The sequence below is a fragment of the Vulpes lagopus genome, chromosome 6 (assembly GCF_018345385.1).
Source record: "Vulpes lagopus strain Blue_001 chromosome 6, ASM1834538v1, whole genome shotgun sequence".
Classification (NCBI taxonomy): Eukaryota; Metazoa; Chordata; class Mammalia; order Carnivora; family Canidae; genus Vulpes; species Vulpes lagopus.
The window spans coordinates 87,430,461-87,454,849 of NC_054829.1; the positions used below are offsets into that span (position 1 = coordinate 87,430,461).

General features: G+C 40.9%; 2 protein-coding genes across 7 annotated transcripts in view; both read left to right on the forward strand.

The window, feature by feature from the left end:
* The window catches only part of HERC6 (HECT and RLD domain containing E3 ubiquitin protein ligase family member 6), a 126,311-nt gene extending 113,215 nt beyond the window's left edge, over positions 1-13,096 (forward strand). For 3 of the 4 annotated variants that reach the window (XM_041757889.1, XM_041757890.1, XM_041757887.1), the window contains 8 exons: positions 274-417; positions 3,365-3,508; positions 5,008-5,174; positions 7,302-7,365; positions 8,422-8,492; positions 10,207-10,393; positions 10,481-10,583; positions 11,962-13,096. In XM_041757889.1, the coding sequence (XP_041613823.1) occupies positions 274-417; positions 3,365-3,508; positions 5,008-5,174; positions 7,302-7,365; positions 8,422-8,492; positions 10,207-10,393; positions 10,481-10,583; positions 11,962-12,191 (1,110 nt within the window). In that variant the 3' untranslated portion in view covers positions 12,192-13,096. The remainder of the gene's footprint in view (positions 1-273; positions 418-3,364; positions 3,509-5,007; positions 5,175-7,301; positions 7,366-8,421; positions 8,493-10,206; positions 10,394-10,480; positions 10,584-11,961) is intronic. The other variant, XM_041757888.1, reaches the window with a different exon arrangement.
* A 5,787-nt stretch (positions 13,097-18,883) lies between these two features.
* HERC5 (HECT and RLD domain containing E3 ubiquitin protein ligase 5) overlaps positions 18,884-24,389 on the forward strand; it is a 44,695-nt gene continuing 39,189 nt past the window's right edge. For all 3 annotated transcript variants that reach the window (XM_041757884.1, XM_041757885.1, XM_041757886.1), the window contains exons 1-3: positions 18,884-19,155; positions 21,854-21,974; positions 22,245-22,321. In XM_041757884.1, coding sequence (XP_041613818.1) covers positions 18,891-19,155; positions 21,854-21,974; positions 22,245-22,321 — 463 coding nt within the window. In that variant the 5' untranslated portion in view covers positions 18,884-18,890. The remainder of the gene's footprint in view (positions 19,156-21,853; positions 21,975-22,244; positions 22,322-24,389) is intronic.

Consider the following 24,389-nt stretch of genomic DNA (forward strand, 5'->3'; position numbering starts at 1 on the left):
GATAGCTTGTAATTACTTAGCTGTACCTCCATGGTGACTAACCCCCTGTATATTTCTAGATGCCATGGTTTCACACATCCTGTGATCTCTTTATCCTCCATAGTGTAATGTAGATATGATGCCCTTTTTTCTTAAATAATTACAATCTGAGTATATATAGCAATAGGAGGGATAAGTATATGCTATGCAGATTCCATTTATTTGAAATATGAAACACTTCCTAGTATTCCTATGAGATTCCTAAAATATTTCCGTTTTTTGGACTTAAAACAGAAAGAATACCTGCCTTCGGGGCAAGTGATTCCATACAAGGAACTCCTTCCATTTACACTTAGAGTCAGACGATGTCACCTAGTTGAAGATGCTCTGCGTCAGTTAAGCCAAGCCGAAGACACTGACCTCCATAAAGCATTCGTGGTACAGTAAAAGTCTCTTTGGACATTTTTACTAATGTGAAAGGGGAACATTTGTATAATATAGCAGAGGAAGAGCCTTCCTTTGCATTTATAGTTATCAGCTGAAACGTTTTCAGAATTCTAGGGTGCCTGGCTGGCTCAGTTGGAAGAGCATATGACTCTAGACCTTGAGGTTTTGAGATCAAGCTCCACGCTGGGCAAAGAGAATACTTAATAAGTAAAAAAATAGTAATTCCTTACTTCCCTTTAGAGAAAAGCTACGGGATATTTATTTTTTTATTTTTATTTTTTTTTTAATTTTTATTTATTTATGATAGTCACACACACAGAGAGAGAGAGAGAGAGAGAGAGGCAGAGACACAGGTAGAGGGAGAAGCAGGCTCCATGCACCGGGAGCCCGACGTGGGATTCAATCCCGGGTCTCCAGGATCGTGCCCCGGGCCAAAGGCAGGCGCCAAACCGCTGCGCCACCCAGGGATCCCAGCTACGGGATATTTAATTAAATGTTGGAATTATGTGTAAGCTATTCATTACCATGGCCTACAAAACTGCTACATAATGAATCATCCCAAAGCTTAATGACTTAAAATGCCAATAATTTATTATAGAGATCTGATATTCAGCTAAGGATCTGCTAATTTCGATTAAATTCATTTGGGTAGATTTGTAGATTTTTGTCTGCGCTTGTTTACATGTTTGGGTGTTGGCTAGGAACTGGCTGGTCTAGGCTAGATTAAGGTAGGCTGGGGCAGTTTGGTTCTGCTTCTTGTGCTTTTCATCTTCCTGGGACCAGCAAGCAGTGCGAGAGGTGTAAGATAGCAAGTCCAATCACACAATTAACGTTGCTTAAGTCAAACCAACTATGTGGCTGAACCCAAGTCAAGGGCTGATGAAATATACTCAGCCTCTTTAATAGGAGAAACTGCAAAGTCACATGCAACAGACATGGATCAAAGAAAGTAAAGCATTTGGGCTATTAATTCAATCAACAAGCAGCAGATAGAACAGATACTTTTCCTACATTTTGGCTCTAGTTTTAGTCATAGACTATCTACTATATTGGTTCTAATTCTAGTCATCTTTCACTTCATTCTTTGTGGGTACCTGTAGGGTTTTTACTGTTTTTATCTCAGATCATTTGTTCTATTGAGGCCATAGAATAATGAGTAGTTCTTTATGTAAAAGCTGGACTCTGTCCAGAAAGGAGTGGATTTTCCTCGTATCAGCCATGAAAGGAAGACTTAGGTTCTCAGAGAAGAAACCAGAACCTAGAGGTTAGGGCTCAGACAGGAGAGGGTTATTTTCCACCCTGGGACTAAATGGGAAACACAGAAACTATTTTATAAGCCAGACTTTGTAGTTGTGTATCTCCTTCTGTATCTACTTTCTTTTAAATCTTCTTTATGAGGAAATAAATAGAAAATTATTCTGCCCACAGGAGATGACAAAGAGGAAGGAAGGTTAACTTCAAGGTAGATCCAATAAAAAAAAATACTCTGAACAAGGCATGGTTGTCAAGGCCAGTTATGTGTGGGTCTTGACCACAGTGAAGGCAAACTTGCCAGTGTATGTAAGCAGAAATTAGAAAACTGGAAGTGAGCTTAATCTCTTATTGGGATATATGGATTGAATGTAAGATGAGCCCTTGGAAATGAGATGATGGTCTGTGGCCAAGGAGTCAGTTAATCAGTGGCAGAGATAAGATCTTTCAGGCTAAGAAAGGAGAAAGAGAACATTTAGTGGAGTTTAGTGATGCTTACATTAAGAACATAAAAAGTAGGGTACCTGAGTAGCTCAGTTGGTTAAGTGTCTAACTCTTGATTTTGGCTCAGGTTGTGAGATCTCAGGGTTGTGGGGTTGAGCCCTGCATAGCTCACACTCAGCAGGGAGTCTGCTTAGAACTCTCTCTTTCTCTCTCTCCCTCTGCCCCTCCCTCCCTGTGTGCTCTCTCAAAAATAATAAATAAAAATAAGATCTTTAAAAATAAATAAATAAAAATAAAAAGATAAAGAGAAATTGGCCAGGAAAGGAAACAGAAAAGTAATTAGAGAGGTAGGAGGAAATCTGGGATAGTATTGGCCACAAAGACCAAAGGTCAACTTTAGAGGAGGACAGTTCCTACAGCATAATTTTTAACAAAGTTAGAACAGTTTTGGCTTCTCAAACTTCATATTTGGGTAGGTTAAGCTGCCATACACATTCAGTGTGAACAGTGTTTAAATTGAAAATGTTGTAAAAAAATTAATTTTTTCAAAAATATTTTAAAAAGTAAATAAGGGGTACCTGGCTGACACAGTCAATTGGTAAAGCATGCAACTCTTGATCTCAGAGTTGTGAGTTTAAAGCCCCATGTTGGCTGTACAGCTTACTTAATAAAATCTTGAAAAAAGTAAAATAAAATTTAAAAAGTAAATAATAATAGAACTGAAAAAAGAAAAAGAAAAGGACAGTCCATAATGACTTCCCACACGAGGGCAATGGGCAGTTCCTTCAGAGATGCTAAAACCCAGGTGGACTGGGAGGGTAATTTATCAGAAGTTCTAATGCGGGGAGAGGCAGGAGAAACCAAATAGCTGTTGTTTGGAACCAAAGTTGTAAAATCTGAATGATTTTACAGACAATGAGACAGAAGGACCAGGGATCTGAAGCACATCAAAATGTGGCTCAAGCCTCTGGTCAACATCACCGGTAATGCTGTCTTGCCAGAATCCCCCTTTACTTGGGTCATGTGGCAGTGTAAAGGACTCACATGGGATAATCTGACAATGAATAGGTTCAGGGCATCCCTTGCTCAGCAGGAAATTGAGGGAGAGCAGATTGCAGTGAGGTGTGGGATTGAAGGGATATGGGATTCCAGGAATTCTGATGATTATAGAAATTTTGAAACTTTTCCACAAAGATCAAAGCATCATATTTTAAATCTGATCCTGTGTGTTCTCTTTCCTCAGGTTGAATTTATTAAAGAAATTCGATCTATAGGATATGGGGTAAAATCCGAGTTCTTCTACAGTATATTTGAAGAGATGACCAAAATAGAATATGGGATGTTCATGTATCCTGAAGAGGGTTCCTACATGTGGTTTCCTGCGAGGGTAAGTCTTTTATTTTCTTATAGTTTTTCAGAACAGAAAAAAGTATACCATATACTGCAACATGAAAGCCATAATAATAATGTAAAATTAGGTCACATAGAGAGCCTTACTCCTCAAAATATGGTCCACAGAGCACGAGCTCTAGCATCACTTGGGAGCTATTAGAAAAGCAGAATCTCAGGTCCCACCCCAGATCAGTGTGTGAATTTTATAAGATTCCCAGGTGCTTCTATGCATATTAAATTTTTAAACATCTTTTATGAAGTATAGTTGAGATACAATGAAGTACATATCAGGTGTCCATTTTGGTAAGTTCTGATATACAAAATACCCATGAAATTATCACCACAATCAAAATATATAGTGAACATATTCATCATTCCACCAAATTTCCTCATACCCCTTTCTTTCTTTTTTCTTTTTTCTTTTTTTTTTTTTTAAGGATTTTATTTATTTATTCATGAGAGACACAGAAAGAGAGAGACAGAGACACAGGCAGAGGGAGAAGCAGGCTTCATGCAGGGAACCTGACGTGGGACTTGATCCCAGGTCTCTAGGATCACTCCTGGGGCTGAAGGCAGGGCTAAACCGCTGAGCCACCCGGGCTGCCCCTCATACCCCTTTCTAATCCCACCCTCCACACTCCTCCCATCCATGCCCATGCAACCACTGATCTGATTTCTGTCATTATAGAGAAGTTTGAATTTCCTGGAATTTATATAAATTCCAAGATTTCTACTCCAATGCCAGCCTTGCTGTTAGCAGGTGAATGACTGTGCCACTTAATTAATAGCCTCAATCTACTTGCCCTAGTGACTTCTTACAGTAATTGTGAGGATAAATGTTTAAAATGCATTTAGCATTTTAGGCCAGCAGTCTCTTGGCTATGCTATAGTGGTGGCCTAGCAAGATGTGGCCAGTGTTTTCTCTCATGTGAGACTACAAACAAAGTGCAGAGAGAAGAGTGAAGCCGGTTTCACTAGGACTCTTTCCTTCTTCCTTCCAACACCTTCCCTGACCCATATGCTTGTCTCTGTCAGCACAGCTAGGCTGAGGGCAGTATCACCAAAGGGGACACACTCATCTGACACTAGTGACATGCCTGATGCACAATGAAAGTGTAGATAAAGTGCACTCTTCCCTCTGTGGTGTCTTTTTTCTACATGAATTTGAAGGCAAAGACTATAAAATTAAATAGTGAAAACCTTGGCTTATAAGGCTATCTGAGCATATTTTTTTTGTATTCCAGATATGCTGTCAGTAACAAAAAATAAATCCACTTAATATTCTGAACTGTTCCTTTGTATTTTAACTTGTGGAAGAAATTTAAATTGTATTAAAGCCTGTGTAAGAACCTCAAACTTTATTTTCCTGAACCATTTTGTTTCTAATTTGTGACTTTTAGAAAAGAGAACCAAAACTAATTTTTACTAATTATCCTCTTGCATTATTTATTACTTCTAATACGTTAGGGATTTTTTTTTCTTCTCCTTTTCCAGTCTAAATTTAAGAAGAAGAGATATTTCCTTTTTGGGATACTGTGTGGACTCTCACTATACAACTTAAATGCTGCCAACCTTCCTTTCCCACTGGCTCTGTTTAAGAAACTTCTGGACCAAAAGCCATCATTTCAAGATTTAAAAGAACTCAGTCCTCTTTTGGGGAAGTAAGTAATATTTTTCCAGAACTATAGTTAAGTCTCAGTTTTTAAGGAACAACTGATGTTAATCACACACATACACAAAGTGATAAGGTCTTCAATTTCAATAAATGTATACTCTTTTGATGAATGTGAATTTTAGCCTGACTTAAAATAAAGTACGCCATCTGGGGATCCCTGGGTGGCTCAGCGGTTTAGTGCCTGCCTTTGGCCCAGGGCATGATCCTGGAGCCCCAGGATCGAGCCCCGGGATCAAGTCCCATGGCAGGTTCCCTGCATGGAGCCTGCTTCTCCCTCTGCCTGTGTCTCTGCCCCCTCTCTCTCTTTCTATGTCAATCATGAATAAATAAATAAAATCTTTAAAAATAATAATAATAAAGTACGCCGTCAAAAAGAAAAGCCAAATGCTCTTTTGATTATCAATCTACAACAGACGTCTGGTGTACTATCTTCAATTTATCTAGATGGAAACAGTACATGATATTCTCTTTTTTTTAAGATTTTTTAAAAAATATTTTTTAAAGATTTATTTATTTATGATAGACATAGAGAGAGAGAGGCAGAGACACAGGAGGAGGGAGAAGCAGGCTCCATGCCGGGAGCCTGACATGGGACTCGATCCCGGGACTCCAGGATCGCGCCCGGGCCAAAGGCAGGCGCCAAACCGCTGAGCCACCCAGGGACCCCCTTTTTTAAAAGATTTTATTCATTTACAGAAAGAGAGAGACAGAGAGCACGAATGGGCAGGAGGAGAGGGAGAAAGAAAATCTCAAGCAGATCCACACAATCTGGAGCTCAACACAGGGCTCAAAAGCTGAGGTCATGATCTGAGCCAAAAATTAAGAGTAGGATACTTAACCATTGAGCCAACAGGAACCCTGGAAATGGTACACAATACATATATATATATATATTTTTTTTTTTTTGGTACACAATATTTTTAATAAGAATCATGCTTGCTATATTTAATAAATCATATTTTGTCATTTAATGTATTTAAATACATCAGCATATCATCTTTATTTTTTAAGTATTGAAAACTACTTGTTCTAAGTTAGAAGGCAAACTATATCCTGTGAGGAAAATACTGGCAACATATATGACAGACAAAGGATTAGTATTGCTGATGTATAAATATAAATATATGTATGTATACATATGTACCATCACACAGAAATATATATGGCTGAGTGTACATACATATGGCCAATCAAAAAATGAAAATATGTTCAACTTTACTAGTAATTGAGGAAATATAAATGGGAATGAGATGTCCATTTTCTGCTCACAGACTGACAAATGTTAAAAAGTTTTTCATAAAATACAGAGTTGGGGGATGCCTGGGTGGCTCAGCGGTTGAGCGTCTGCCTTCAGCCCAGGGCGTGATCCCGGGGTCCAGGATCGAGTTCCACATAGGACTGCCTGTAGGGAGGGAGCCTGCTTCTCCCTCTGCCTGTGTCTCTGCCTCTCTCTCTCTATTTCTCCTGAATAAATAAATAAAATCTTAAAAAAATAAAAATAAAAAATAAAATAAAATACAGAGTTGGCAGATTGGGAAAACGGATTCTCTTGTTAAGTACTATTAGTGTAAAAATAAACTGCCTAGATTTATACTGTATGCCCTGTTTAGAAAACAGGATTTTTCAACCTTAGCAACACTGACATTTTGGGCTAGATTATTCTTTATTGTGAAAGGCTGATCTGGCATTATAGGATGTTTAACAGCTTATGGGGTTGCTACCCACTAGATGCCTGCAGCGACCTTCCCCTAATTGTAACCACCAAAATCTCCAGATTTTGCTAAACTGTCCTCTAGGGAACAAAATCACCACTGACTGGGAATCACTGGTCTACAGGAAGGGGCTCGTTTCTGTAATTTCCATTAAGACAGAGCAGTGTCTGTGTTAGCAGGGGCCCAACCAAACTGTAAAAAGAGGTAAACTCTAGGAAGAAGGAGCGAGAAGGTAAGGAGAGGACATTTACATGGCATTTTATACGTTTCTATATTGTTCAAGATTTTTTCCATTGAACGTTTATTACTTTTGAAATTTTAGAAGATCAATAAACATAACTTTATTTTTTAATTTTTATTTTTAAATTAAATATAACTTTTTAAATGAAAATTTTCATTAGGAATTTGCAAGAAATTCTAGATAATGAAGCTGATGACACTGAAGAACTTTACATATATTTTTCTGTGAGTACCAATGCAAACCAGATTATAGTTTAACTTTCATCTGTTTTTAAGTATAATTTCTATTATATTACTTTAAATATGGGATTCCTTTTTTTTTAATTTTCTACCCTGCACTCCTGGGATTCCTTTTTTGAAGGGAATTTTACTTCTGTACTATAGAAGACTTTCCTCCTATCTGCTCGTTCTTTGATAGTTATGTTTATATACTCTCAAGGTGAAAATATAGCAATTATGCAATCAGTGTGAACAATGTAAACCACTAAATGCTTAAGACAATATACAACATAAACTACGGTAGGTTTTTAAAATTTTTTATATGTATTTAAGAGGCTGCATAATAATAACTACATAATAATAATTAACTACATAAATAGTTATTTAGCTTCCAGTTATTTAAAATCTCTTAGGTTAGAATGTATGGGAATAATGAATAATGCTATTGTGGTTGTGCTGCGGAGGGAGAATTTATTCTTCCTTTCAAAGTCCTTTTAGTTGGACTAAGAATCAAAATGACATGAGACAGATGAACAGGAGAATATCAAATTGAATTTTGTACTACGAGGAATGCATACAGATATGAAAATTCCAAAGACAGGCAAAATGAGGTATATATGTCATTCTAAACTAAGGAGAAGGGTAGAGGTCTGGACTTCAGAGCGAAGGCATGCAATTTACAGGAAGATGAAAAAGAGTAAATGTTGGATAAACAAATGTTTGCTGGGCTACTCAGAAACAGTGAGACTAAGACTTTGATCCAAAGCACCTTGCTAGGTTCCTCTGCGTCTACAATTCCTAATTCATATTATACTGTAGTGTCCTATGGTGATAGCTCTCATCCTGAAGCAGGTCCTCTAACTAAATTATTTTTAGACATTTGAAGGGGAAGTCAATAAAGAGCTTTTCCTGCTGAATCTGCTGGGGGGGGGGGGGCTTTAAAATTTTGTTTTGTTTTTTCTGATTCTGCTGGGTTTTGACTGCTTTTAACTCAGAAATAATCTTCATGTCAAAGTGGTCCCTGCAGGTGATTGAATTGGTACATGAACATTTTGTTTACAGATATACTGGGACAAAAATAATGTAAATTTAATTCCAAATGGGATTTCTGTACCTGTGGACCAAACCAACAAGTAAGTTGAGATTCAGAACATCTCCTATGAATACACATAAAATGCTTTTTTATCACTATAATTTATCAATATATTTTAGCTTCTCAGATGATCATTTTAGCTCCTCATCTCTGAGGAAGATAAAAAGGTTACAGGTTGGGATGCCTGGCGGGGGGAGGGGTGCTCAGCGGTTGAGTGTCTGCCTTTGGCCCAGGGCATGATCCCAGTTTGGGGATCGAGTCCCCCATCAGGCTCCCTGTGAAGAGCCTGCTTCTCCCTCTGCCTGCGTCTCTGCCTCTCTCTGTGTCTCTCATGAATAAATAAATAAAATATTTTTTTTAAAAAAGTTACAGATTAAGAGAAGGGGAAAAAGGACTCAGGATTAAATATTCCCTTTGTAGAACTTTTCACTAGTTATTCATTTAACAATAATTTTTGAGTCCCTTAGATCCTATTTTAGGTGCCAGAGATACAGCTGTGAAACAGACAGACAAAACCTGGAGCTTGCATTCCAGTGAAGCAGAAAGACCACTTACAAATAAATTATTATGTAATATAAGGTCAGATAAGGATGAGGACTGTGACAAAAGAGTCACACAGTCTGATTTACAGTAGTGTTATGCTGGAGCCTGCTGCCATCTGCTTATGAGAGCTGACTGTTAAAATTTTTTTTTAAGATTTTATTTATTTATTCATGAGAGACACAGGCAGATGGAGAAGCAAGCTCCATGTAGGGAGCCTGACATGGGACTCGATCTCGGGTCTCCTGGATCAGACCCTGGGCTGAAGGCAGTGCTAAACCGCTGAGCCACCCAGGCTGCCCTGATTGTTAAATTTTCTAAAATGTTGAGAGTTTATTATTAAAGTATTAGTAGCATGAAATCAGCCCTGGTGGGAATATTTACACCACAGAACCGGCAAATGCTGCTTTCATTTTTTTCTCTTTAGAGAACTGGTTGTTAACCATTTACCAGCACATCCTTGTTTCCAGGGGAGGGCAGACAGGGGTTGATTTAGATAGGACAGTCTGCTAGGAGAGTCCATGAAACTGTTCAAAGGGTGGGAGACTTTCATGTTTCTGGTGGCTATCTGGTAGAAATATCTCCAAGTAGTAACCCTGTGGTCAGGAAATTCATCATGGTGGGAGGAAAAGACAGACTTTTGCAGAAATAATTTCTACATAGTGAAATATGTTGTAAGAGAGGAGGGCAAGGAGAAGAGAGAACCAACCCTGAGAAAGTCATATTGCTATGGAACTCTGATGGTTGACAGAAGTTACCACGGAAAGAGGGACCACTGCAAGCTGTGGCCTAACTGCCAAAGAGATAGTGAGCCCACAGAGCTGAAGGTCAGTTTGGCCAAAGATTCAAATGCCAACTGGGAAGAAGCTGCTGTGTCAGGCTGGGAGTCAGATCAGGGGAGTTTGGAATTTACCCTAAGGGAAGTGGAAAGAAAACCTTTGAAAGATTTTAAGATGGAGAATTATATATTCAGATTAGGTGTTTTAAAAGTATCTCTCTTGGAGAAAATGGCAGCAAAACAAAGTCTTAATCCTTCTACATACTCCTAGGTTCCTTCCACATGTTTTTAACTTCTGTCTGCCTATATAGCACTGTATGTTATGCAGGAATTATTTACTTTTCTTTCTCAATAGAAATGATAAAAAGGGCAAAATAGAGAATATTTTAGTGAACGGTAATGTATGTTATTGGGTTTATTTTTTTCTTCTCTCAAGGAAAGAATATGTTTCTGCATGCATCGATTACATTTTTAACACCTCTGTAAAGGCAGTTTATGAGGAATTTCAAAGAGGATTTTACAAAGTCTGTGACAAGGAAATACTTGTTAAACTTTTCCAGCCTGAAGAACTAAGGACAGCACTGGTTGGAAATAATGATTATGACTGGAAATATTTTGAAGAGGTTGGTGATACTAAAGTGCTCCCAGTTCTTCCAAACAACTTCTGTATATTCCCCCTAAAAACCTGTTTTCTCCCTCTTTTCCCAAAGAATTCACAATATGATCAAGGATACCACAAATCACATCCTACTATACTGATGTTCTGGAAAGCTTTCCACAAATTGACTTTGGAGGAAAAGAAGAAATTCCTCTGTAAGTATTACTAATGGATGGATTTATAATTATATATCTTTTTAAAGGTAAATATTTGCCATGAAGTCAGTATTAAACTTTTTTAAAGTTTATTTTATCTATTTAAGTAATCTCTACACCCAATATAAGGCTCAAACTCACAACCCTGAGATCCATAGTTGTATGCTCTTCTGACTGAGCCAGCCAGGCGCCCTGCCATGGAATTACTATTAATAGTGGGTCACACATGTTAACAGCAAAGCCAGTCAGCAAAGCTTCCTAAACCAATGCTCTTTCCTCTTATAAAAGCTGGTTTCCCATTTAAAAAAAAGATAATAAAAAAGATATTGCTAGTTGCCTCCTAATCAATAATCAAGCCTTTACTCTCACATTCGAAATGTATATTTCTCTAATACTATTTTAGAAATAATACCAATAGCAATGACCACTGATAATACTAACAACATTTATTGTGTGCTTAGCCTATGCCAGGCACCGTACTGACCACTTCATATCTGTTACCTCCCTTTATCCTAATAGCAATGTTTTGAGGTAGAAACTTAAGTTTTCCCGCATTTCAGGTCTGAGGAAAAGAAACTTGACGCATTTAGTAGCTTGTCTATATTCACACAGCTGATGCATGTGAGAAACAGACTTGGAACCCAAAGCCAAGGCTCTGAACCACTAAACTTTGTGGCCTTGTGGCATAAGAACTTCTCTCAGGGAGTACCCTAAGGTTTAATGGCGTAGTCTCCCACCTCCCATCCCATTTTTCAGCTATTCCAGAGATATACATCTTCTTGCTATTTTTGTTGCTCCTAAGGACATTGTAGGACAATTTCAACTTCAGAAATCTAACCTACTTCTCCACAAACCCAAACTATACCTGTCTAAACTTCTCTCTTAATGGGAAACTTTTGCTTCAGCCCATTAATTCTACTATCTGTGCATTCAGTACATCTTACATCTTCCTACCTCTGGCTTTTTCTTGGGCTTTTACCTACTACCTCGAAAGCTTACCCAACTCCTTTCCTGGAGAATTAACTAGCCAGATGCGATCCCTGTAAGTCTCCCTGCTACCCCAGCCTGGTGCCTCCCTCAGTCTCAGGCCTTCATTAGGCTCTCCACCTCACCTAGGACTTCCTAGTTGAGCTAAATACACTTCCACGTATCTTGCTATTCTCTTTTCATGTACGTGATTTTGCCCAGTTGGACCATGAACTCACTGAGGACAAAGACCAAAAGTCATGATTTTTCCATGTCCATATGGCCCTGTGTAGTTCTCCCTACACAGGGGTACTCAGTGATATGTACTGAATGAAGTGATTAATTTCTTCCTTTTCATTTTATGTTTTGCTCTTTCTATGAAGTATCTTAACCAAAGTTTATTCCTTTCTAGTTTTTCTTAGGGGAAATGACAGGCTGCCTCTAAGTGGCAAACAGGAGATAGGAATCATATTTCGCTGTCCGGAAACTTTCAGTGAAGCAGATTATCCAAGAGCACTGACCTGTCATAATATTCTGGACCTTCCTCAGTATTCTACAATGGAGAAAGTGGAGGAAGCCCTTCAAGTAGCCATCAACAGCAACAAAGGATTTGTCTCACTCAGAGTCACAGAGCAACAGTGATCCCCAGAGTTTTGGTGAGGCCTCAGAGTCTCAAGCCTTCCACTCTTCTGTTCTTCCTTAGGTCTAAGTAGCACAAGGGGTTGAGAGGAATTAGTTGACAAATGTTGGGATAAACAACAAAATGATGAATCAAGAGTGATTAAAAAAAAAAGAGTACTTTTAAAAAATGAATCACATTTCTTGACCCCTAAATTTACCAGAATGTTTGCTTTCTACTGAATCATTCCTGAACAATAATTATCAGTTAAATATAAACTGAATTTTAAAAGCTAACATATTTTTTTAAATGTTGTATACTGGGGCAGCCCGGGTGGCTTAGCGGTTTAGTGCCGCCTTTGGCCCAGGGCCTGATCCTAGAGACCCGGGATCGAGTCCCATGTTGGGCTCCCTGTATGGAGCCTGCTTCTCCCTCTGCCTGTGTCTCTCATGAATAAATAATAAATAAATAAATAAATAAATAAATAAATAAATAAATATTGTATACTAATAAACATTGTCTGCAAATATGAAAGATAGGCTGAAGCTTGAATAAATAAAAATAATTCAACATGTCTTTGAGGCATGCAAATATATATTTTATATTCTGGAAGGTCTCCAGAGTTTTGATTTTAGCCAACTGTTGAGTAATTTATTTGAAAAATCTAAATGTTAAAGAATTCATTGAATAATCACGTATGGCTCAATACTGTGTTACAAAAATCATTTGTAATGTATATATCATTTTGGTTAAACACTGAGCCCAAGCAGGAACTCATGTCTATTGGTATTTGGAGAAAATGAAGAACATGAAATATGTCTTAACAATATGGCTATGGAATGAATTAAAAGAGAGAAAGAAGTAGGTCTGTAAATGGCTAATGAATTCTGTAGACCAGTTCTATTTTATATTAAATTTTAAACTGTAAGCTATTCTTTTTTTTTTTTCTTTAAAGATTTTATTTCTTTATCTCAGGGAGACAGAGAGAGCATGTGACAGCAGGAGCAAGGGAGAGAGGGAGAGGGACAAGGGAGGAGCAGAGAGCCTGACGCCCCAGGGATCATGACCCAAGCCAAAAAGCAGAGGCTCAACCAACTGAGCCACCCAGCCAAACTGTTCTATAAATGTCTGTTGTTATGGCAAACATACAGGGAAGCCTTATATTGGAAAGACCATGGTGTGTAGTCCATGTCAGGTTGCTGATGTGGAAGGAGGGCAAGAGCGTCAGAGGATAGATGGAACATGGATAGGGAATTGACTGAGGGTACTAGAATGTGAGGTGGCCTTCCTACAGCCTCAGTGAATCCTCAGATTTATTTTGGAGAAACATCTGGTTTCTATAATAAATGGAATAAAGGCTCATATATATTCTATTTGAATTTTAAGGGAAAGATAACTCCTAAATCTCAGGGATCCTTATGCACTTGACATTTGGGTTATATTTTTCAGGTCTGTCTTTTTTTTTTTTTTTTTTCAGGTCTTTCAATTCCATCATAAATTTTTTTCTTTTTTCTTTTCTAAGAGTACGCTTCCTCTATTTTTTTTTAAAGATTTAATTATTTATTAATGAGAGACACAGAGAGAGAGAGAGAGAGAGAGAGGCAGAGACACAGGGAGAGGGAGAAGCAGGCTCCATGCAGGGAGCCCGACGCAGGACTTGATCCCAAGTCTCCAGCATCAGGCCCTGGGCTGAAGGCAGCGCTAAGGCGCTAAACCGCTGAGCCACCTGGGCTGCCCTATCATAAATTTTTCTAATGCAAGTGGATGAACTATACTCGACATTTAAGGAAGAGGGTGTAGCAATTCTTTACATACTCCTTCAGAGAGCATAGGAAGAGGGGTGCCTGGCTGGCTCAGTTGGAAGAGCATGCAACTCTTGATCTTGGGGTTGTGAGCTTGAGCCCCATGTTGGGTGTAGAGATTACTTAAAAATAAAATCTTTAAGGGGCACCTGGGTGTCTCAGTCTGTTAAGCCTCTGCCTTCGGCTCAGGTCATGATCTCAGGGTTCTGGAATGGACCTCTGTATCAGGCTCCCTGCTCAGTGGGGAGCCTGCTTCTCTCTCTCTCCCTCTCCTCTGCTGCTCCCCCTACTTGAGCTTTCTCTTTCTGTCAAATAAATAAATAAAATATTAAATAAATAAATAAAAAATTTTAAAAAAGAAAACAGAGAGGGAACACTTCCTGATTAAGTACACCGGCATTCTACTAATGTCAAAACCAGACAAAGACATTATAGGAAAAGAAAACTACAAATATCTCTCATGAACAGAAACACAAAACACCTTTCCAAGACTTTAACACATCAAACATATCCAAAAAAATATAAAAAGGATAATACCTTGTGGCCAAGTGGGGTTTAGTCCAGAAATGCACCTAAAAATCTATCATATCTCACTGTAATAAGACAAAGAAAAATCATATAATTACCTCAATAGAAGCAGAAAAAAAATTTGACTAAATGCAATAGTCACTCATGCATGATACTTTTAGCAAACTAGGAGCAGAAGGAAACTTCTACAACCTGATAGAACCTACAAAGAGCTAATCTTACACTTAATGTTAAGAGACTAAATGCTTTCCTAGTAAATCTAGTAACAAGGTAAGGATGCCTCTCATCACTTCTATCCAACATTGTACTAGAGGTACTAGTTTATATAAGAGGGGGCAAAAAAGAAAAGAAAAGGCATAATGATTGGAAAGGAAGGAGTAAAACTATCTTATTTATAGACTATATGGTTATCTCCAGAAGATCCTAAGGGATCTAAAACAAAACTAAACAAAACCTACTAGAAGTATTAAGTAAGTATAGAAAGGTCTCAGGATTCAAGGTCAATATATAAAAATTAACTACTTATACACATACAACAATCATAAAATTAAAAAAAATTAAAGTATTTGTAAAACCAAAAAATATTTAAGAATAAATTTAACAAGATATGTTAAACTATACAGTGAAAACTAGAAAAAATTGCTGAAAGACATTAGGGAAGCTTTAAATTAATGGGGAAGTTGCACCTATGTGGCTGAGTTGATTAGGCCTCCAATTCTTGGTTAGCCTCTGGTCTTGACCTCTGCCTCATGGGATGGAGCAGCCCCTCCTTTCCGGCTTCATCTGGGAGTCTGTTTGAGACTGTCTCTGACCCTCCCTCCAGCATGAATGGGTACACATGTTCTCTCTCTCTTAAATAAACCTTTTTTTTTTAAGATTTTATTTATTTATTCATGAGAGACACAGAGACATTGGCAGAGGGAGAAGCCAATGGCTCCTGTGGGGAGCCCGATGCAGGACTCAGTCCCAGGACCCCTGGATCACGATCTGAGCCAAAGGCAGATGCTCAACCACTGACCCACCCAGGTGTCCCAATAAATAAACCTTTAAAAAAGAAAATGAGGAGAGAGATACTCATGGATGAAGGAATAAATAAACAGTAGGTCAGTTCTTCCCAAATGATTTGATTTAGTGCAATCTCAAAATCCCTGCAGTCTGTTTTGTAGATATAAACATCCTAAAATATATATGGAAATGTGGAGGACCTAAAATAGCCAAAACAAACAAACAAATAGAATAGCCAGAACAACACTGAAGAAAGACAATGGTGGAGCATTTGAATGACCTGATTTTGAGACTTAATTATAATCTACAGTAATGAAGGCAGTGTGGTCTTGAAGTAAAAATAGACACATAGGAACACCTGGGTGGCTTAGTGGTTGAGCGTCTGTCTTTCGCTTAGGTCGTGATCCTGGGATCCCAGGATGGAATCCCACATTAGGCTCCCCATAGGGAGCCTGCTTTTCCCTCTGCCTAAGTCTCTGCCTCTCTGTATGTGTCTCTCATGAATAAATAATCTAAAAAAATAGACATATAGATCCAAGAGACACAGTAAAAAGTCCAGAAATAAATCCAGTTACACATAGCTAGCAGAGTTTTGACAAGGACCATACAGTAATTCAATGGGGGGGGGGGGGGCTAGCTAGAACACCTGGAAATCTGTAAGGTCAAAAATTAACCCCTATCCTACCTCACACCATAAAGAAAAATTCATTTGAAGTGTAACAAAGACCTAAAACAATAAAACTTCTAGAAGATAATATGTAAGAAAATCCTTACAACCTTGGGTTAAGCAAAGATTTCCTAAGACAAAAAAAGAAGAAAAGGAAAGGAAAGGAAAGGCATTAACTATATAAAAGAAAAAAATGGATAAATTGCATTAAAAATTTAAAACTTCAGCTCTTCAAAGACACTTAATAAAATTAAAAGGCAAGCCACAGACGGATAGAAAACATTTCAAAACATATCTAATAAAGAACTTGATATATAACATGAGGAACTGTAATATATAGAAAGAACTTTGAGATAATAAGCAAATTAATAAACAGCAAAAGATGTGAATAGACATTTCACCAAAGAAGAGACAGATTAGCACTAATAAACATGAAAAGATGCTTCAACATTATTAAACATTAGGGAAATGGAAATTAAAACCACAGTAAGATATACACATAGACAGGCCACTGCAACTGAGTAAGGGACAGGTGGGACAGGGAGAGATAGGAAGGGGGCTACAAGATCAGACTCAAAAAATCCCTAAAATGGGCAGCCTCGGTGGCGCAGCGGTTGAGTTCCTCCCTGCATGGAGCCTGCTTCTCCCTCTGCCTGTGTCTCTGCCTCTCTGTGTGTGTGTCTCTCATGAATAAATAAAATCTTTAAAAAAAAAAAAAAGAAATTCCCAAAATGCTGAGGTGTAAGGAAGCCAGAGAGAAGGGAACAAACTGACCACTTTGCCCTAGATGTGTGTGTGTGTTGGGGGGGGGGGTGGTGGTGGTGGTGATGGTGGTATCTTTTGTATGACAGTCACCTGTGACCAACAAGAATAACCAGACCTAAAAAAGAAGCCCTTGGAGATGTTATCACCAGTCCTTACTCAAGCCAAAATATCACAAGAGTGATAAGGCCACAAGCTCCCTGGTCGGTTCTAAATTAAAGACTGTGTCAGTGGAAGCCCAGGTTGGCAACTCTGTCCTGGCCTTTAGGTCCTAAGAGTTTTTTTCTGTATCCTCAGTTAATAAAACTCTATTGCTTTACTCTCGTGTGTGTGTGTGTGTGTGTGTGTGTGTGTGTGCGCGTGCATGTGTGTTTGGGGGGGCAGGGTTCCTTCTTCCACTCCATGAGACAAGAACCTAGCTCTCCTGCTTCACAACTGCTATAATGAAAAAGACAATTCAAATGTCCTCAAGGATATGGAGGGATGGGCAGGGGGACACCTGGGTGGCTCAGCAGTTGAGTGTCTGTCTTCTGCTCTGGGCGTGATCCCAGGATCAGGGATCAAGTTCCACATCGGGCTCCCTGCGAGGAGCCTGCTTCTCCCTGTGCCTGTGTCTCTGCCTCTCTCTCTCTCTCTGTGTGTGTGTCTCTCATGAATAAATAAATAAAATCTTAAAAAAAAAAAAAAAGAGGGACTGGCACGGCCATAAAGCGGTGGAGGGAATGCAAAAGGGCACACAGCACCTCACAAAGATTTGATAGTTTCTTATATTCGTAGGTATTTACCATACCATAGAGCAATCCCACTATATTTATTTTAAAGATTTTATTTATTTATTCATGAGACATACGGAGAGAGACAGGCAGAGAGACAGGCAGAGGGAGAAGCAGGCTCCCTGTGGGGAGGCCGATGGGGGACTCCATCCCGGGACCCCGGGGTCACGCCCTGAGCCGAAGGCAGACGCTCAACCGCTGAGCCACCCGGCCGTCCCCCATTTTTAGGTATTTACTCATAGGTATTTACTTATAAGAAAGGAAAACATCGATCCACCCAAGACGTGCTCACAGTCCAAAGCACCTTTATTCACTGTAGCTCCAGCCTGGAAAGAACTGAAATGCCGGTGACCTGGCGAATGGATAAAGTGCCAATCGTCGTACATCCGCGTACGGTAATAACATCAACAACAGCTGCTGACTGACCGGTGACCAATGAAACACAACAGGTTAAAGCTCAAAAAAAAGCGCCCTATGCTAAGTGTAGGGGAAAAAACAACAACAACAAACCCACCGGCGTAACGACCGCACGGGACTGACTGCTGTGAGGGACCGCGGCACAGGCGAGCCGGCCGGGCCGGGCAGGGGGCGCGTCGCGGGGCGCCAGGCGCCGCGCTGTGGGCGGAGGGGCGGACCGCGCGCGCTCGCTCTCCTCACGATCGTGTGGCGGAGCCGAAACCGAACGCCTGGCCGAGTCGGGTCCCTGCCGCAGGGATTCCCGGCGATTCTGGACGCCCGCCTGGGCCGCCGCTGCTCCCGGCGGAGCTGCGCGACTTCTCCGAAGGCCGCTAGGTCCCGTTCTGGCGGCCGCGGCTCGCCCGGGGGCACGTCCTCAGCCCGGCCCGCCCACCTCGCCACCTGCCAGCACCCTGTTTCCTCGGGCCCTTCCAAGCCCTCCGTGAGCCGAGCCGCTCGAGTTTCCCTTTCCCTTCTGCTTACACCGCGCCCCCAGACAGTCCACAACGGTTTCGTTTCCGACGGGAGCCGCGGGCTCCGCCCCCAAACAGCACGTTGCGAGCCCGGCGCCCGAGCGCGGGGGCGGGGAGGCTGCGGTTCCTCGACGCCGCCGCGCTGTCCGCCAGCTCCGGCTGCGCACCGCGGCTGCGGGGACGGTTTCCTCGGGAGCTCGGCCTCCTCCGAGGTGCGGAGAGCGGACGCGCGACGGTGGAGCCCGGGAAGGCGGCGATGGAGCGCAGGCCCCCCAGGAGGGCTCGGGGCGGCGCGCGCCCGGCGCCCGGGCCGCTCCCCGCGCCCCGACGCCCCGCGGAGCCGCCGGGCACCCAGCTCTGGCTCTTCCCCAGCGCCGCGGGCCTCCGCAGGGCGCTGCCCCCGAGGGCCGAGGCGACGCGTCAGATGTGCTGCACGCGCGGGCGCCTGGTGGTGTTGGAGCGCGGCGGGGCCGGCGTCGAGGTCCACCAGCTGCCGGCGGGGAGCGACGTCAGGAAGCCGAGTGAGTGGGGCGGGCGGTGCCGGCTCGGCGCCCCCGCCCGGGGCTGCGGCTGTGAGGGTGGGCGGCCGGGCCCCGGCGCAGCGCCCGGGGAGACGCCCGGCGGGGGGTGGCGGTGCTTCTCCAGAAGGACGGGGCGGCTCAGGGCGCGACTCGACGCCGCGGGCCGGGTGGCTTTCTGCGCGTCGCGCGTGTGGGCGGCCGAGTTCTCGGTTCCTCGGGCCCCGGGACCGCGGCGAGGGCGGGGGCGGGGCGCCCCGCAGGTAGCCGGTGCGGACGGAGCGCGCCGCTTGGGCAGCCGTGGCCCGTCGGCCTGGAGGGCCTGGAGGGCCTGGAGGGCCTGGAGGGCCTGGAGCCGTGGCGTCTGCGCTTGCTTTTCAGTTACTCGCCCTTAGAGCAGGCCGGCCGCGATTCCGTGAGCCACGGAGGGTTTGGTTGTCGTGTGCTCGGCCGCAGGGTCTTGGATACGCAAACGATTTAAAGGATGCGTTCAGCGGCGCTTGTCCGAGGTGGTGAGGTTAGGAGCTGCGGCTCCGATTTTACAGGTGGAAGAAAGCAAGTGGCCACACTCTCAATCTTGAAAATTTCGCCCATCTGTTGAGCGAAGAAAATGGTATTTCACTGGTCGTTTTTTGCTTTTTCACTCGAGGGAAGTCGAGCATCTTTTCTTTTTTTCTGTCGGTCATTTGCATTCCTTTTTGGTGAACTGCCTGTTCGCATCTTAGACTGGCCTTTTAAAAAAATTGAGTCAATCTCTTATTTATTTGAATTTGAATATTGAGTAAGAATAGCCCTTTGTCCGGCATAGACGTAGTGATATTTTTCCTAACTAAACTTTAGTTGGTGTTATTTGTAGCCTCCTTCATCAAGCTTTTCTATGAAGAAGGCTTACGGATTTTGTGTTACAAAGCTCTCCACGCTCAAGTGTTTTTTTTTTTTCTTTTGAATGTACTCATCTTTATAGTAATGTTAAGCTTTTATTTATTTTTTTAAGTAGTCTCCATGCCCAGCGTGATGCCCAGTGGGAGGCTTAAACTCTCGACTCTGAGATCAAGACCTGAGCTGAAATCCAGAGTCTGGGGCTTAACCAACCGAGCCACGCAGGCATCTCTTAAGCTTTTATTATTAAAATCAAAATTTTGGATGCATTTGAAAATGATTTTGTTTTAAGGAGGTGGAGGAATCTGGATGTACTTGTTTCTCCTAATGTCCCAATACTTTCTTGGAGCAACCTTTTTTTTTTTTCCCCTCTCTCCCGCCCCTGAGTAACTCCCCCCCCCCCCCCCAGTGATTTGAAATGCTGATCTCTAAAAAACATTAGTCTGTTGGACCATTTCTTCTTTATTACCAAACTATTTTGGTTCTCATAGCATTTCTAATGTGAAGTGGTTCGTGCTTTGAGATTTTTACATGAATAAATTCTATTTGGTTAGAACCAAAAAGTAAAACAAGATCTCCTATCTAATTTTTGTGAACAAATGAAATAAGAGTAAACGGTAACTGTGGACAATTTTTAAATCTCTTAATTTTTAGAAAGGGCTAAATAGTCAATAATGACCATGAAAATTCTTTTGACAGCATTCTTCCTTAAAAGTAGTCCTCAAACACAATTCTTCCTTTCAAAAATATAGAACTTGGCTTCTACATGGAGCAATTAAGAGGTTTTATTATTATTTGTTTTGTATTTGGGAAGAGTAGGTCTCAAAATACACAATATATTTTTTTCTAAAATGAGTTATGTCCTCCAGATATTGTTATATTTTCTCATAGAATTTTTCATTTCTGTCTCTGTCTCAATTTATTAAACAGGAATTCAAAATGATATTTAATTGGTTATTTTAAAACTATATTGAATGTATTTGATTTTATTTTTTAGAGGGGGGAGGGGCAGAGGGAGAGAAAGAATCTTAAGCAGGCTCCAAGCTCCTCCATTTTACAATCCTGAGATCATGAGCTGACCTGAAACCCAAGAGAGATGCTTAACTGACTGAGCCGCTCAGGCACCCCAAAACTATATTCAGTTTATTTTTATTTTTTAAAGATTTTATTTATTTATTTATGAGATACATAGAGAGAGAGAGAGAGAGGCAGAGACACAGGCAGAGGGAGAAGCAGGCTCCATGCAGGGAGCCCGATGCGGGACTTGATCCTGGGACTCTAGGATCAGGCCCTGGGCCGAAGGCAGCGCTAAACCGCTGAGCCCCCTGGGCTGCCCTATATTCAGTTTAAAACAAAGTATGAATCAGTGCTTTCCTAAATTGAAAAAAATCCATGGCAGGGGTGTTTGGATGCATCTGCCTTTAGCTCGGGTCATGGTCTCCGGATCCTGGGATCCAGCCCCTTGGTGGGCTCCCTGCTCTGGAGGCAGTCTGCTTTTCTCTCTCTCTTTCTCTCTTTTTTCCTCCCTTGCTTTTCCTCTTTCCTTCCCTCCCTCTCCTCCTCCCTACCACTCGTTCTCTCCTTCTCAAAAGTAAATACAATCTTAAAAAAGAAAAAGAAAAAAATCCGTGTTCAAACAGTAGCATTGTTAGTTTGTCTGCTTTCATTCTGGAATTTTTCTTTAAAGAGAGGTTCGTGTTAAGTCCAAGGTTGTCTCGTTGAAATTTTTTGGGGGGTGTTTTAAGTGTATTATAACGAAATGATTAATGATAATGGGTAATAACCAGAGTGGTGATAATTCCTGGTTGGATTTGCTCTGCAGAGTGCATTAAATTAGGGAAAAAAATGAAGATACATTCCGTGGACCAAGGAGCAGAGCACATGCTGATTCTATCCTCAGATGGAAAACCATTCGAGTACAACTATAGCATAGAACATGCAAGGTAGGGAACTTTTTTTCTTTTACTAAAAATTATTTTAAAGGTTATTTAAATTTTACTCAAGAGGAAATCATAATTTTTATAGGAAAATGTTAATTTATATGAATTTTGTCCTCTGCTTTATATAGTGGCTCTAAAGTAAACAATTCTGAAATGACCAGTGAATTTCATCAGTGAACTATATCAATTCCAATTAAATACCTTAATAAATTTAACATTGATGTTGTGACTTTCATTATAGTGATTGACATAAATTTTATTTTCTTTCATCAGGTTTCAATGCATTTTACAAGAAAAAAGTATAATTCAGATCACATGTGGAGATTATCATTCTCTTGCACTCTCAAAAGGTACTTTTCTGGAATATTGTTTTTTAGAAGGAATAAACATGTATATGTGTATATGTAGAGCTAGTAGAATGTATGTGCTTCACTTTATAATAGACAAAGTTATGGTTTTGAATTTGCTATAGTTCAGGGCACTTGTCCTTTTTTTCCTTTATTTTCTTTTTTTTTTTCTAAGTAGCTCTAGGCTCAATATGGGGCTTGAATTCATGACCCTGAGATAGAGTCAATCAAGAGTCACATGCTCTACCAACTGAGCCAGCCGGGCACCCCAAGGCACTTGTTACAAAATAAGAGAATTTTTGGATGTATAAAATCTTTAGGTTTCCATATTCATCGTTTCTACATTGCATTCTGTCAAATGACAAAACTAAAACAATTTAGTAAAGAATTTGATACCCTTTGTTCAAGGACAGACAATTGATGGATTAGGAGTACAGTGAATCACAAGCAGTGGAGCACTCTTCTAGAAGGATTTTGAGCAAGGGCAAGTTTTGTAAAGCATTGGAAGCCACAGTGCAGAAATAGGGCTTGGTTGATTGGGGGTTGCATATCTAATTTTATTTAGAAATAGCAGGCAACAAGTATATGGCTCAGAGTTGGCTTGGTGTTTGGGGATTAGTTTACTGGATATATGGTATTTCTGGTCAAGCGGAGCAGTTAAAGGAATTTGTAAGTCAGTTTGCTGATACGGCACTGGTTCCATCTTGACTTGAGAGATTTATTTCAACAGTTCCATGTTTTTATTTTTCAAATAAGAAACAATGAAAATATTCTGAATAATTAGAATCATTCTGGAAAGAGGACCAAGCATGGACCCCTTTTCTAGAACCTGCTTCCCTTTTTCTAGTGCTCTTTCAGTGCCCATGACAGGAGCTTAGACTCCCTTGAGTCTAATCTTGTGGCCAGTTTGCAGGCCTCTATGTGTTCCCCGTTATCATTTAAATTCAGGGATTCTCTTCAGCCCTTATTATTTCCTATTTTTTTTTTTTAAGATTATTCATTCATGAGACACAGAGAGAGAGAGAGAGGCAGAGACACAGGCAGAGGGAGAAGCAGGCTCCCTGTGTGGAGCCTGATGCAGGACTCAATCCCAGGACCCCGGATCATGACCTGTGTCAAAGGCAGATGCTTAACCACTGAGCCACACAGGTGCCCCCCAAAAAGTTTTTTTTTATATAAAAGGCAGATAGAAACAAACTGAAGGGAAACTGGGGTGAAAGAGAAGTAACTAATCTAGAATTTGACCTTTGCTGAAGGCCCAGTTGAAGTTGAGAGTGAACTTATATTTAAAAAATTGACCTGGGGATCCCTGGGTGGTGCAGCAGTTTAGCAGCTGCCTTTGGCTCAGGCCGCGATCCTGGAGACCTGGGATCGAATCCCACGTCAGGCTCCCGGTGCATGGAGCCTGCTTCTCCCTCTGCCTATGTCTCTGCCTCTCTCTCTCTGTGTGTGACTATCATGAATAAAATAAATAACATAAAATAAATAAAATAAAATAAACATAAAAAATTGACCTGGTTGTTTGAATTTATCCATTCACCAACACATATTTCGAATATCTACCCTTTTCAAGTTATTTATTTACTTATTTAAAAGATTTTTTATTTATTTATTCATGAGAGAGACACAGAGAGAGAGAGAGAGGCAGAGACACAGGCAGAGGGAGAAGCAGGCTCCATGCAGGGAGCCCGACATGGGACTCGATCCCGGGTTTCCAGGATCATGCCCTTGGCCAAAAGCAGGTCCTAAACCGATGAGCCACCCAGGGATCCCCTACCCTATTCAAGTTATAAATATAAATGGATACACCAGGTCTTCAAGAAGCCTAGAGTCTAATGACGTGGGGCAAAAAAGATATTCAGAGTTTATTTCTGGTAAATCATAATCTAGGTAGAATGAAAGGGAAGCAAGAAAGAGAACTAACCATTTCATCATTCATTATATGCCTGGTGGCTGGTAGGCACCTGATAATTACATTTGAAGGAGAGGTGCTGCCTCCCACCAGATCCTGCACAGTCTTTTGCAAAGAGGTACTCAGTAAACATTAATACTCTGATATATTTTTTTCGGA